This window comes from Ipomoea nil, unplaced genomic scaffold (genome assembly GCF_001879475.1).
Source record: "Ipomoea nil cultivar Tokyo-kokei standard unplaced genomic scaffold, Asagao_1.1 scaffold3087, whole genome shotgun sequence".
In the NCBI taxonomy this organism is placed as follows: domain Eukaryota; kingdom Viridiplantae; phylum Streptophyta; class Magnoliopsida; order Solanales; family Convolvulaceae; genus Ipomoea; species Ipomoea nil.
Window position 1 is genome coordinate 3,190,723 of NW_017619515.1, and position 15,027 is coordinate 3,205,749.

The 15,027-nt window shown below is 35.4% G+C and overlaps 1 protein-coding gene across 2 annotated transcripts; it reads right to left on the bottom strand.

The window, feature by feature from the left end:
• Positions 1-3,246: 3,246 nt before the first annotated feature.
• LOC109166187 (GPI-anchored protein LLG1-like) lies at positions 3,247-8,772 on the bottom strand. Of its 2 annotated transcripts, none has more exons than XM_019315087.1 (3): positions 8,649-8,772; positions 8,405-8,503; positions 3,247-3,666 (listed from the first exon to the last, which is right to left on the bottom strand). In XM_019315087.1, exons 1-3 carry the CDS (start codon positions 8,722-8,724, stop codon positions 3,401-3,403), a joined length of 441 nt encoding a protein of 146 aa, XP_019170632.1. In that variant the 5' UTR covers positions 8,725-8,772; the 3' UTR covers positions 3,247-3,400. The 2 variants fall into 2 exon arrangements, with proteins under 2 accessions (XP_019170632.1, XP_019170633.1); XM_019315088.1 differs by lacking the exons at positions 8,405-8,503; positions 8,649-8,772 and adding exons at positions 3,752-3,847; positions 3,993-4,138.
• Positions 8,773-15,027: the final 6,255 nt, after the last annotated feature.

Genomic DNA, 15,027 nt, shown 5'->3' on the forward strand with positions numbered 1-15,027 from the left:
TTTACGGTTGTGTTGGCCCGCCGAACGGCTACCTCTAGGCCGTAAAACCAATAGGGCCCACTGTCAGCACGTTTTGGTGTGTGGTGCCAAGAAGATTGTGTGTTGGGATGAATCCCGGATAGCAATCAATCAATCCCTAATTAAAGAACTAAGTCACATTGGCATCATAATCTCACACTTTCACAATTCAAACCCTAGTTAATCTAGCCTACAATATCCATAAGAAACATAAAAGTATTCATGAATCAAAATCTAATCAAAGCAATAGAAATGAAAGAGTAGAAATTATACCAAACAAGTATATTAAAAAATAAGAAGTCTTGCAAGATCTCTTGAATTGGAGGTTGTTAATCTCTTCCTTCAATGAATCTCCCAAGCAATCCAAGCATAGATCTACAAACTAGAGTGTTTTCTATCACTACAAAATGCCTAGCCTCTTCCTCTATCTAAAAATTGTAAAAATATAAAAGAAAGTCTCCTAAAATTCTGATCTAAAACCTCTTAAATACCCCCCCCCCCCCTTTCAATCCCTTTCGCAGCTCTTCCACGCAGCCTTCAACGCCCCGGGCAACGCACGTTGTCCGGGGACTTATTCCGTCCAATGCGCGTCACAACGCACGTTGCGATACGTGTTGAACTTTCTAGAAATCAGCTCTGATTTTTGCCTCTCCACAACGCACGTTGCAACGCGCGTTGTAGCCTTCGTGGCTTGGTCTCGACTCGTCTTCTTCTCCCACTTTTGCTCCGGCTGTGCCACTTTGCCTCTGTAACACCCCGAAATTTTGAATCTTCTAAAACTTATATAATAAAGGTGAGTTCTTGGATGTTAAGTACAAAACCCACGCACCTTAAGCACAAAGCCCACGCACCATAAATTTGACCTAAATACAAAAATTACCAAATTGCTCACCGCATTTTTTTTTTAAATTTTAGTAATCTTGGATGTTGATTTAAGCAAGATCAATGGACACATCGTCAACCATATATATATATATATATATATATATATATATATATATATATATATATATATATATATATATAGGAGGGATCCAATGAGAACACTTGCTTAGGTGAGAACATGGAGAACAAATCGTGTGCATCCATCTAATATTATTTAATGATCTAAATCAATCTAGAGCAATCACGTTCACACACACTTAATCGCGTTCGCACACATTTAATCTCATTCGCACACACTTAATCTAGATCAATCTAGACCATTAAATTTATTAGATTGATGCACAAGATTCGATCTCACAATGTCACCTAGACTAATCTAGATCAATCGTATTTGTACACATTTAATCCGTGTTTGCACACACTTAATCTAGACTATTAAAAGTAATTAGATTGATGCACAAAATTTGTTTTCACGTTCTCACCTAAAAAGTTTTCTTATATATATATATATATATATATATATTTTTTTTTTTTTTTTTTTTTATTTATTTATTTATTTAAGGGTCCTCCATATCTAAAGGGTACGGTGGAAGGGAGAAACTATGCCTCTATATATTGGAGCCAATAGGTGGGGGAAGAGGGCAACTGTCGTTATTGTCCCCACCTGGAATCCGCCCATTGTTTCATAACATAAGTCATAGGTTTTTTTGTAAGTATAACATAAGTCATAGTTTAAAATGCTTTTATGAACAGTTTCAAAGGAGAAAAATGTTTTTATGAACTGTACTTCTCAACTATTTCTGTCGTCAACACTCACAGTAAAATGCCTCAACAGTATGGCCCCACGCGTGCGATCAAGCGACATTCGGGAAATTATAATTTGCAACTAACACAACATTTTACATTAGTGAAATTTTCCAATTCTGTAATTTCTACGAACAAGCTAAGCTTAGCCGTGGCGGCTTGGCCTTTTCAAACCCAACAACAATAGAATTGCGAATTTTAATGTGTAAGGGAAAATACTACTCTCATCTTAAATTCTACACTCAATTACCTTTTACTCTCTCACACGAAATTTTGATGTTAATTAGATATTTTCATTAGGATTCACAAGATAAAGATGATTAATTATCAATTGTCACATAGAGTAAAAGTGAAAGAGTACATAAGAAATAAAGAGTGCATGTAGTAGAACTCTTTTATAAGAATATAATGTATGTTTTATAAGTAAATCGAATCGATGTAAAAAAAATTTAAAAAAATAATATTACATACGTGTCAGATTTTTTTTTTTTTTTTTTTTTGCAAAATCGATGTCGCGTGTGTGTCTATATATATATATATATATATATATATATATATATATATATATATATATATATATATATATATATATATATATATCAAATGTGAATGCTTCCCTAGGTGAAAAATAGGCTAAGATTTCCACCATTGATTAAATCAAGATCATTTGTCCGGAATGAGTGAAATTTGGAGAAAAAGGGGCCTGATTGATAAAATACATTGACTTACATAAATTTTATCAAACAGCGCCCACGGACCGCACAGGAAGGCGCAAATTTTTAGAATGTAATGAAAACCAACATCGTTTTGTTGCCGTACCACTGCTGCCTTCTTCTTCTTCTCCCCTTACTACCACCGTTGTCGTCCACCACTGTTACGTTGCCACCCCAACATTACTGCCGCCACCACCACCATCCTTCTTCATTGTGAGTTTCTTTTAATTTTTGATTTTTTTTTAATTTAAAATAATTATGTTAATTGATTTTGAATTTTTTTTTTAATTTTAAGTGATTGTTAATTTTAGGTATTATTATGAGTTATTCTCAAAGTTAGTTTTGAATTATTGTGTATTTTTAGGAATTATTGTTAATTGTGGATTACTGAAATTAGTTAAGATTTTTTTTTTGTTATTTATATAAATATTTTGTTTGAGGAGAAGTATACCACACAGGCCCAATCAGTTATCAACCAACCATTCCTTTTGTTTTGCAATTGGATAGTCTCTCGAAACTGGTCAACTGGAAAATTCGGAACATTCCTTTATTGAATATTGAAAGAATTCTCCTGTAAAGACCGTAGTAAAGGCTCGCATCTAGCGGCATATGTTCTATTTCTTATTCCATTATATTCCCATTAAATGGATTCTTATATTATTCCCTTAAAAAATCATTTTGGGAACCTTAACTTGTTGTAAGAGTTTTGTGCATCAATATTAGCAGCGAACAAAGTGTCAACTATCAATGTTATACCTTGATTCTTAATTAAATAACCTATATTTTATTTGATTATCCACTATAAGAGGCAGGAAATATGAAGGCATTGGAGAAGTAAGTTACAATACAGCCAGTGAAAACACGTACAATTTTATATAGTACACGTTTTGTATGCAATCCAAATCTTGGGCAGGCATTTATAATTTTATATATTCCAAATTTTGTACAAGTTTTGCTGCATTTTGTTTCATATATATTAATTAATATCCAAAACAGTCGAGGTCCTTCTTCTTGCCTTCAAATTGTTCACAGAGGTACTTGAGAATCGTAGGAGGATACTTGCCTTTGTTATGGAGATTTTCGAACATGAAGAAGGCGCATTTGGGATTCGGGTTAAGTTGATCCCTATATTTGCACATTAATCGCTTAAGTGATTTGCAGCATGTCGCGACGGGGTAGGAAAGGGGTTGTCTTGTGCACTGGCTCGTAACTATTGTGTAGTTCATGTTGTTCACGAATGCACACTCTGTAGGTAAAATCATCAACATTATATTATTTAGGTCAATAATAGATCAAATCAATTGATTTGCATTATATATATATATACTTACGCTTTTTGTCTTCAAAATACATCTGTTTCGCTTCTTCATAACTGTTTTTCAGAAGAAGGGAACGCCCTTTTTCTACCGAAGTCTTAGGCGTATCATCTGTAGTTTGTGCATCAAAAACAAAGAAAAATAATGTTTCAAATGCATGCATGCATGGATAGATCGTGGAACGGAACATATATAATATGCAGAAAAATAAAGCAAATTAAATATATGCATGAAAATTAAATGAGATACTACATACAATCAAGGAATGACGAAGTGGCAATGCCAAGAAGAAAGAAGAAGAGAAGCAAAACGAAGCATATTTTGAACCCCATTTCCTTCTCTTCTTTATTACTCTTCTCTTTCTTTTATTCTGGAAAAGTTAAATGCTTTCTTGGATTGCCTTTTCTCATTTCAAAATGGCTAACACCCCTCTTATTTATATATCGCTCTCTCAGATCTCAAATTAACACACTCCATACAAATATGAGAAAACCACGGAGAAAGAATGGATGGGGAAAATTAAACCTATCCTAGCCTCTAATTATGTTTATGTATATACCAAAATCATTTTGGCATTTTTGACCCATATATTTAATATCCCTATCAATAAATAAATAAATAAATAAATAAATAAATATATATATATATATATATATATATATATATATGAAAAATAGAGTGAGATATTAACCATTGACTAAATCTATATCAACCGTACGTACGGAATGAGTGAAATTTGGGGGAAAAAAAATGCGGAGTCTGTTTGGTAAATTAATGTAAGTCAATATTTTTTTTTTTACTTCGAGTGCATAATTTCCCTTCTTCGAGTGCACATTTTTTCTTCTTTGAGTGCATAATTTTCCTTTTTTGAGTGCGTAATTTTCTTCTTCTTCATTTTCACCGCCATCACCACCGTTGTCATCCACCACTCTACCACCACCGCCTTCTTCTTCTTCTTCTCCTCCTCACTGCCATCGTTGTCTTCCACCATTGTTGCCGCCGCCACCACATCCTTCTTATTGTGAGTTTTTAAATTTATTTGAAATATTATTTTAATTTTTTATTTTTTGAATTGAAAATAATTAATTTAATTTATTTTTAAATTTTAAGTGATTGTTAGCTTTAGGTAGGACCGATTTTTAAATTTTTGTGGTTCTGTTCGGTAAATAAACGAGGCCCTACCAAAATCACAATCTTTAAAACTAATACCGTAATAATAATAATAATAATAATAATAATAATAATAATAATAATAATAATAATAATAATAATAATAATAATAATAATAATAATAATAATAATAATAATAAGGTGGTAAAATATTATTGTGCGCAAAGAAAAAGTCAAAAGACATATTATAGAATAAATTACAATTACAATTATAACAATAACAATAATAGTGTGCTCAAACTCGCAATATAAAAGGATTAAAATAAAATAAAAATGTCCAAAGCTAGAGCAACATGCAAGTTTTGAACTTTAGACCTCCAAGTTAAAATTGAAATTAAAATACAATAAACACATATTCCTACCATTTCTTTATGTAACCTTTTATGTTTAAGCGAAAACTTTTAGTTTTTATTTCTAAATTAGCTAGGTAAAAATAAAATATTGGACCTCTAAAATTTTGGACCTTGTGCGGTGGCAAATTATGTTGTGCATCCGTCCGTATGCACCATGCATGGTGCATACGGATGTAAAAACGACGTCGTTTTGCATAAAACGCGCGCCCTACTTAAAAAAAAAAATCAGTTTCGATTCCCAGCAATAACATTATGTTATTCATTTTTAGTTCATTCATTTTGGATTTTTTAGTTATGAAATTCTGGAAGTGTAGTTATGCAATTCTAGAAGTGTAGTTATGCAACTCTGGAAGTGTAGTTATGAAGTTATGGATGTGTAGTTATGCAATTCTGGAATTATAGTTATGCAATTCTGGAAGTGTAGTTATGCAATTCTGGAAGTGTAGTGAAATTATGGATGTGTAGTTATGTAATTCTGATTTTTTTTTTTTAAAGTTAGACACCAAAACGACGTCGTTTTTGCATCCGTATGCACCATGCATGGTGCATACGGATGCACAGCATAACGCTCCTTATGCGGTAGCCCAGCTTGCACAGTCAAAAATTCAGCCCTGACTTTAGTATTATTATATGAGTTATTCAAAACATATAGTTTTGAATTATTGTGTATTTTTAGGAATTATTGTTAATTGTGGATTATTGAAATTAGTTAGGAATTTTTTTTGTTATTTATATAAATATTTTGTTTTATAACTTACATATCATGATTTTTTTAATTTTTTTTTTTTACAATATTATAGTTGCTATAGAATAATATTATTTAAAAATCTTATACAATAATAATAAGATTATTATTATTATTATTGTTACTATTATTATTGATATATATATATATATATATATATATATATATATATATAATATTATTGGTAAAAAATAAATTATACTTACCTTAATGGTACAATATAATTGCCTAATTTTTATTCTCATTCCCATCGTATAATTATTATGGTAATTTTATGGTCATACATACATACCATAAGCACACACCTTAAATTTGACAAAAGACCAAATTGTCTTTTAACATTTTTCTAATCGTTATTAATCCTAGACGTTGATTTAGGTAAGATCACTCTCATCTCACGCACTCGGGCGCACCGTTCGTATTTGAACATATATATATATATATATATATATATATATATATATATATATATATATATATACACTAAAGCTTTAATTAGATGCGTGGTTTTCTTTCTTAAGGTGTTTGTGGATTTTTTCAATTTTGGTTCCAAGTTCAAAATGATCTAATTGAAAAGATAAAAATTATGATAGCAATATAATAACAAATAGTAGAGTTACGTTTTTATCTTTTGGAATAAACATGAAGGAGATGGATGGCATTTGAGAAGGGTTGTTTTTGTTTTTTTTTTTTTTGTTTTTTTTTGTTTTTTGTTTTTTTTTTTGTTTTTGTACAAAAAAATTCATTAATTTGAGCCCCATTTTTCACGAGCATCGTCTCTGCTTCCAAAGTATATATATACTTATACAAGTATATTATTATTATAATTATAATTATAATAATTCAAGATTAATTTTTTTTTTTGGACATTAATGTACTATAATTATTAGGCCTTTTTTTTAATACCTTTATTTACCCATTTTTATATTTTTCCTAATATAATTTAGATCTAATTGATTTCACGACTAATATCATATTTTTACCTTACCATAATTCTCCAATGAAATAAACACTTACAGTACTGTTTGAGCAATTATCGCATGTGTAATTTACTAGTGTTCTGTATAGAAATATTTATGTCTTTATATTCCATTTACTTATAGAATACAATTCATGTTCTATTTCTTACTTCTTATTCCAGTATATTCCGCATGGAACTGCTATCCCCATTCTCTTAAAAAATCAAATCGTAGAGTTTTGTGTACTCAACTATCAATGTTATCTTGATTCTTAATTAATTAAATAAATAACCTATATTTTATTTCAAGTATCCATTATGAGAGACAAGAAATATGAAGGCATTGGAGAAGTAGGTTATAATTAAGCCAGTGGAAACACGTACAATTTTATATAGTACAAGTTTTGTATGCAATCAAGGTCCTATTTTGGCAGCATTTTCTTCTTTCATATATATATATATATATATATATATATATATATATATATATATTAATATCCAAAACAGTCAAGGTCCTTCTTGCCTTCAAATTGTTCACAGCTCTGCAAGAAAGTCGTAGGAGGATACTTGCCCTGGTTACGGAGATTTTGGAACATGTAGAAGCCGCAATTGGGATTCTCGTTAAGTTGATCCCGATATTTGCAGGTTAATTGCTTAAGTGATTTGCAGCATGTCTTGATGGGGAAGTAAACGGGTTGTCTTTTGCACTGGCTCGTAACTATTGTGTAATTAAAGTTGTTCACGAACATAGACGGAGCCAGAGGGGGGGCAGGGGGGTCAGCTGCCCCCCCTCACCCCACCCCACCCCTCCCCTACCCTATATTGTATATAATATGTATATATAGTACATTATTCATATAAATATTATAAAACAGATTATGTAAATAAAAGTTGTGATAGACAAGGTGGTAGCTAACGTGTATGAGTTTTGGAATGGCCTGGGTTTGAGTCTTTGCATTGACAATGTCACAGTCTTCTTCACTTTTTTGATTAACACAATTAAATTTTGGCATGATATATATAACTTCCATTATAATTTTCTTTATATTAATAATGGAATGTGTAATTTATAATGTGTTTTATATTCGAATTATTTTATCAAATTAATTATGTTTCATATTTTGTTATAAATATTTTTATAAAGTTCTAATATGTTTTATTTTTCGCTATATCTAACAATATTTATTGTTATACTTTTTAAGTATTTCATTGTTTTAAAACTTTCTCTTCTATTTTAATTTTTTTTTCCTCACTAAATAAAATTTCTGAATCCGCCATTGAATCCATCCTTACTTCTTTGCCCCCCCTCAACATATTTTCTGGCTCCGTCCCTGTTCACGAATGCACACTCTATAGGCAAAATCATCAAAATTATATTATTTATGATAATAATTGCATTATATATATAAGCAATATAATCTAAATAAATTTAAGCCACTTACTCTTTTCCTCTTCTTCTTTTTTTCTCTTTTCCTCTTCTTTATTACTCTTTGTCTGAAGAAGGGAACGCCCTTTTTCTGCTGGAGTCTCCGGTGTATCATCTGTAATTTGTGCATCAAAAACAAAGAAAAATAATGTTTCAAATGCATGCATGCATGCATGGATAGATCGTGGAACGGAATATATATAATAATATGCAGAAAAATAAGGCAAATTAAATATATGAAATGAGATAATATTGCATACAATGAAGGAGTGAGGAGGTGGCAATGCCAAGAAGAAAGAAGAAGACAAGCAAAACGGAGCATATTCTAAACCCCATTTCCTTCTCTTCTTTATTACTCTCTTTCTTTTATTCTGTAAAATTAAATGCTTTCTTGGATTGCCTTTCTCATTTTAAAAATGGCTAACACCCCTCTTATTTATATATCCCTCTCTCGGATCTCAAATTAACACACTCCATACAAATATGAGAAAGTCACGGAGAAAGAGTGGCTGGGGAAAATTAAGCCTCTAATTATGCTTACATACCAAAATCATTTTGGCATTTTCTCACCCATATATTTAAAATCACGTATGTTTGGTTTGGAGATTTTGGATCTGATGCACCCCCCATATTTAGGTGTGTTTGTGAGTTACAATCTGGGCCGTTTGTTATATTTTTTAAACGGTGATGATGAGATGAATTTTGTTACACGTGTGTTCTCTTGTGTGGTAAGCTGAGGGGTATTATTGTATTTTTATAATGGTCTATTAATGTCAATTGCTTGATTCGTGGGGATGTGTGATAGTGGGTATTAATTGTAGGATTTGTCTGATTCAAGAACAGGGCGCCGTCGTTTCAGTGTAAAGCTTCAACCAGAAGCTTCTTCTTCGTTCCCGCACGGTTCTTCAGGCGAGGCCGGGGTTTGTTGCTTGGGCGGACGTTGGCGATGGCAGGGACGCGTTCGAGGAGTGCGAAGCGGCGTAGGGGTGGTGCACCCGTTCCTATTCAAGGTATTTTTGCTTTCATACTTGTGTTTTCCCGGTGTATTTGAGTGTTGGTGTGTAGTGTATGGTTTATATTTTGTGGGGGTTGGCTATGGAGTACAGTGTGTGTTGCGGGGGGCGGCGGCGTGGGGGTTCTATTTTGGGGGTGGGGAGAGTCCGATTTCGTGGTCCGTTTTTTTTTTTTTTTTTTTTTTTTTCGTAATGTGTGGTTTTTGTTTGGGGATAGGGGTGAGGGTCTGGATTGGTGGGCTGTCCGGTGGTGTGGGTGTTCTCCGGGCGGTCTGGTGTGGTGGTGGTGGGCCGGGGGGCGGTGGGTGGTTCGAGCTGTTGCATGTGTTGATTTTTTATGGGTTTTTGGAGTTTGTTTGCGGGGTGGAGTGAGATAGTGGGGCGATTGCCGGTTTGTGGTTGCCATGGTTGGGGGCGGTGTTTTTTTTTCACCGGAATTTATGACGGGGGGTTTGTGGGTTTGTCGTTTGGGGGTGGTATGAGGGTACGGATAGATGGGTGGTGGCCGGGATTGGGTGGCCGGAATGGGATGGGGTTTTTTTTTTCGGGGGGACGTGTGGTGCTTGGGGACCGTGGGGTGGTAAATTTTGATTTTTAGACTAAATTAGTACTGCCAAAAGTGATAAGCTTCTTAGATAGATAGAAAATACCATCCAACAACACAGAAATCCAGTCATTACACCAAAAGAAATGTTAATCTTCACTACAAATCATGGATTATATTGCATCACATCTGTGTCTTATTTTTTTCTGGTTTTTGGAATCAGTGGTGATTGCATATGTGTTGAATGTCTATGTTTATTGTAATTTAATTCCGTCTAGGGTGTGGATTTTTTTCATTGTTATTAGGAATTGAAAACAGGTTCTAATACCCTTTGTTTTTTGGAGGTTTAGTACAGTAATGGGTTGTTGGTATCGCATGTGTTCGATGATAATGAAGTGTTCACAGTATTTTTGTTGAAGATGGTGTGTGCGTTTTGCTGTTTGCCCTTGTGCATGTCAGTGTTTTATTTTATTGTTGTTTTTACTGTTCACAGTAGGTTTTTTCCATGTTCTAATACCCATAGAGTTTTAAAGGGTAAATCAGTATTATTTGGTGCGGGACGGGGTTGCAACTTGGTGCATGTATTTGTTACTGGTTTTATTGTCTTCACTGTAATGAAGTGGTCACAGTATGTTTGTTGAAGATGGTGTGTGCGTTTTGCTGTTTGCCCTTGTGCATGTCAGTGTTTTATTTATTGTTGATTTTACTGTTCACAGTAGGTTTTTTCCATGTTCTAATACCCATAGAGTTTTAAAGGGTAAATCAGTATTGGTTGGTGCGGGACGGGGGTGCAACTTGGTGCATGTATTTGTTACTGAATTATTGTCTTCACTGTAATGAAGTGTTCACAGTTTTTTTGTTGAAGATGGTGTGTGCGTTTGCTGTTTGCCCTTGTGCATGTCAGTGTGTTATTTTATTGTTGATTTTACTGTTCACAGTAGGTTTTTTTACATGTTCTAATACCCATAGAGTTTTAAAGGGTAAATCAGTATTGGTTGGTGCGGGACGGGGTTGCAACTTGGTGCATGTATTTGTTACTGGTTTATTGTCTTCACTGTGGTGGGGGTCTTTCTGTGTCTGTGTGGTGGTGGTGGGGTGGACTGTGGGGGGGTGGGGTTGTGGGTCTATATAGGTGTGTGGCTTCATGCTTTATGTCTATTTTATTTTGTCATTTTGTGGTTGGAATATGGTTTCGTCTTTGTTAGTTTGGTTTGTGTGTGGTATGTATTGCAGTGCCGTTTGATGTTGCTGCGGCAGAAGCGGCGGCAGATGGGGTGGCAGTTTCGCCTGTGGCTGATGCGGCCGATGTTGCGGGAGATGGGGGGACAGTTTCGGCAGAAGCGGTTTCAGAGTTGCCCGATACTGTGGGGGGTGAGATTCCCGTTGAGCCGGTACGTCAACCCCCCGTTGCGGATGGTTCAGATGTGGAGCCTGACGAGGTCGATCATGGTTTGTTCCCGCCATTGAAGATCCGTGCTTCGCCATCTCATCTCGTGAGACCAATGAAGAAATTCAGTGCCCACCAGCGGAGAGCCGTCTGTGAAATGGGTTTGGGGTTGGAGTGGGCCGGTGGGCGGCCGGTGGATGGGGCTTTTGCATGTATCGTGGGAGGGGGGGGGGGTTGTATGTCGATTCTATGAATTTTGGAGTTTGTTTTGGGGTTGGGGGTTTGTGAGGCGGTGGCCGGATTGGGGATTCCATGGTTGGGGTGGTTTTTTGTGTTTTACCGGGAAATTTCTGGGATGGGCTGTGTGGGTTTGCTGTTTTGGTGTAGTGAGAGGGTATGGTTAAATGGGTCGTCGAAAGTCCGGGGGTTGGGTTTTTTTTTTTCGGGGGGTTGTGTGGTGGTGGGGGGGCCGGGGGTGATTTATGTGTTTCTTTTTCTGTGTGTTTGGAGTATGTTTGGGGGGGGGGGAGGGGGGTGGGATGGTGGGCGGTGGGCGGAATGGGGGTACGGGAAACAGTGGTGTTACGGGTTGGCAGTTGGGGTTATGTTGATATTATTCTTTAATTTGTTTTTGGAGTGTGGGGGGATGATGGAAAGTGTAGACTCGTGTCGTCATTGCATTGTTGTTTGGTGTGTTTATCTTGATTATCCACGTAAACTTTTTTCCGTATTAACGATGTTTGGTTATGTTGCATTTATTTTTTATAGCGGTTGCAGGAATGTCAGTCTACATGCACAGTCGTTAAAAAAGAATACGCACTCACTTTTTTTGTTTTCGTAATTTTCTTGTTTTTTTTTTTTTTTAATCTTGAAAATTTATGGCCGTACGTATAATACTCTTTTTGGGTTAGGTAACCGGTTGGTCCTGAGGCTATTAGATGTTTACCGTATGATTCTATTACTAATTTCGGGCGCTCGTTGTATACGCTCATCCGTAATTTTACAGGAACGCACTTTTGATTTTTTTTTCCATTAATATTTTTCACCACACCAAGGTTTGAGTCACTATGTACGCACACGCACAGTTTGCAATCAAGCACCGTTTTTTTTTTTTTTTTTTTTTTTTTTTTGGTAATAAAATCATTTCTACGTACGGAATTTGATATGCAGTAGCTACATTAGTTAACTGAAGGGTCGAGGCGCTTTCAGATGACGACCGTATCAGTTTATTTCTACGGTCGGTCGCTCCTTGCATACGCACATGCGATCAAAAAGAATATGCACTCACGTTTTTTTTTCCTCTCAAAAATATGCGTCCATACGTATAATAGGCATGTATTTGTTTGAGTAGATAACAGATGGGACCAGATGTTGTCAGTTGTAGACCGTATCATGTTATTAATAATTTCTCCCACCCGTATACGTTCATGCGTAATATTGTTTTTGATTTTTTTGTTTCAGTAATATTTTTTTGCAATCCATGGGGTTATGTCGCTCGAAGTTATCCAACATTCATGGTCCATTCTTGGACCGATATGGTGTTGATCTGTTTTCCTCGATAAAGTGTTGATTCACTATGGACGCACACCCACGCACCCAACCCTGTTAGATGGGCGTCGTCGTTTTGGTTGTGCTGTGGTATTTTGCTCTGCTGTGGTGGGTGGTTTTGCATCCTTATACCCTTCACGATTGAACACTAGTTTCTTCTTTAAGATGATCCCGTACCGGTTCTTAATGTCGGAACTCTTGCGCACATCAAATCCAGTTACGGATGCATATGTCTTGTAGTATGCGATGCCATCTTCCAACGTATCAAACTCCTGTCCGACAGTTGGTTTTATCGATGGGTCACATTCCGTAAACCAAATGCTTGGACCGTCTTGGGATTCATCCATCACACAGTGTTGGCTTTTCCCCCCGTCTTCCATGCTTATATCACCTGCGTAACGATTCGTATTATTCGTAATGGAGTTTTAAAAACATAGTTCACACAGTCAAACGGAATTTAGTCGTCATGCACGGGCATTGAAACAAACGACGCACCCACGCAAACACAAAAGCATTCACATCCATTGCATGCATGGCGACTCATTATATGCGTAGTGCACAATGGTTTAGTCTACAACGCACTCACCACTATAACTCCCAGATGGTTATATACAACGACCTAAATTATATGCGTGATGCACAAAGCTGTTTACTACCACGCACTCACCAATAATCAGCTTTATGCATCATGCATATAATTTAGGTCATTGTATATAATCATCTACAACGCACTCACCACTATAACTCCCAAATGATTTCATAAAATAACCTAAATTATATGCATGATGCACAAAGCTGTTTACTACCACGCACTCACCAGATTAGACATTGTTCAGAGGTGTGGGGGGAGCCCAAATTGTGGCCGTGTCGTTACACGCGTGGTGCACAAGGCACCATAATGCCGTGCACCATCTCCCAGATTCGACTTCGGCCTTTCCGGATATAATACCATGCATCAACCAAAACACGGATGCCATTGAGGCAATACGTACAAGTTTATACACCATGAAACCACATGCCTGCCATTAGACTACACACTCGCGCACAAACATTCATATGCACACGCACCCACTACATTTAGTTCATTAGGTGCTAACTGGCAGCTTTTTTTTTTTATTCTGGGCTTTTGTCATTTTGCAAATTAAATGTCAGGGGGTAATCAACAACTGTCCGGTAACAGATAGCCAAATTCACAAACGTCAACAAAATAAAATTGAGTACACAAATTCGGGGGACAAAAAAAAAAAAATATCGCTTTCATACGCATATGTACTGCGTGTTCTAATATTCATACACACCAGCTCAAGTTCGCGTTTGCCACTTTATACCCATTTTTTGAATCAATATATTATACTTCCACGCACTAACTGGTACATACCCAATTATCCTTAAATGGCCTCCGTAATCAAAAGTATGTGGTGTGTATGTTGGTTCCCAGACTAGTCGCATTCTCATATATACACACAGACACACATACAGTTTGTTGGGTTTTTAGTGCTCAAACCTTTAAACTCGTATCCCAGTTACATATAAATTTCAGAAACTAGACACGCACAAATTGTGAATCTAATATGCACAAACCTGGAATGGTAGCTTCTTGAGCGTCCAACCTCACCGTCCGGCTTCCAACATGAAATGTATCGCCCTTTGCTTTTTACTTATTCCCATGTGATGTATCACACCATATATATTTAATGTGTTAGTATCCCTGGATTCATGCATAACTTCCCATATTAATTTTAACCATAATTAAGCCATTAGGTACAATTACTGATAACACCCTTATTAAAGACAAATCTTTATTTTATTCTAGGAAGATCACATGATCTCAACCATTGATGGGGAATCAATCTATGGATATCAACAAATCTCACAGGATCATCTAATTAGGGGGTGCACCAGATTTGAATATATATATATATATATATATATATATGAAGTTGTATTCTCATTCTCTTAAAAATCATTTCGTGAACCTTATTGTAAGAGTTTTGTGCATCACACATATGTTATCATGTTATGTTCAAATATATATAAGCGGCGAACAAATTAAAGTGTCATCTATTAATGTTATATCTTGATTCCTAATTAAATAACCTATATTTGATTTGAAGTATCCACTATGAGAGGCAGGAAATATGAAGGCA

What these genes read in the sequence shown, in the direction of transcription:
- LOC109166187 (XM_019315087.1), bottom strand. Translation starts at nt 8,724, where the DNA reads ATGGGGTTTAGAATATGCTCCGTTTTGCTTGTCTTCTTCTTTCTTCTT. An exon ending in CACCTCCTCACTCCTTCATT is followed by an intron (nt 8,504 to 8,648) that starts GTATGCAATATT and finishes CACAAATTACAG; the next exon opens with ATGATACACCGGAGACTCCA. An exon ending in AAAAGAAGAAGAGGAAAAGA is followed by an intron (nt 3,667 to 8,404) that starts GTAAGTGGCTTA and finishes TTTTACCTACAG; the next exon opens with AGTGTGCATTCGTGAACAAC.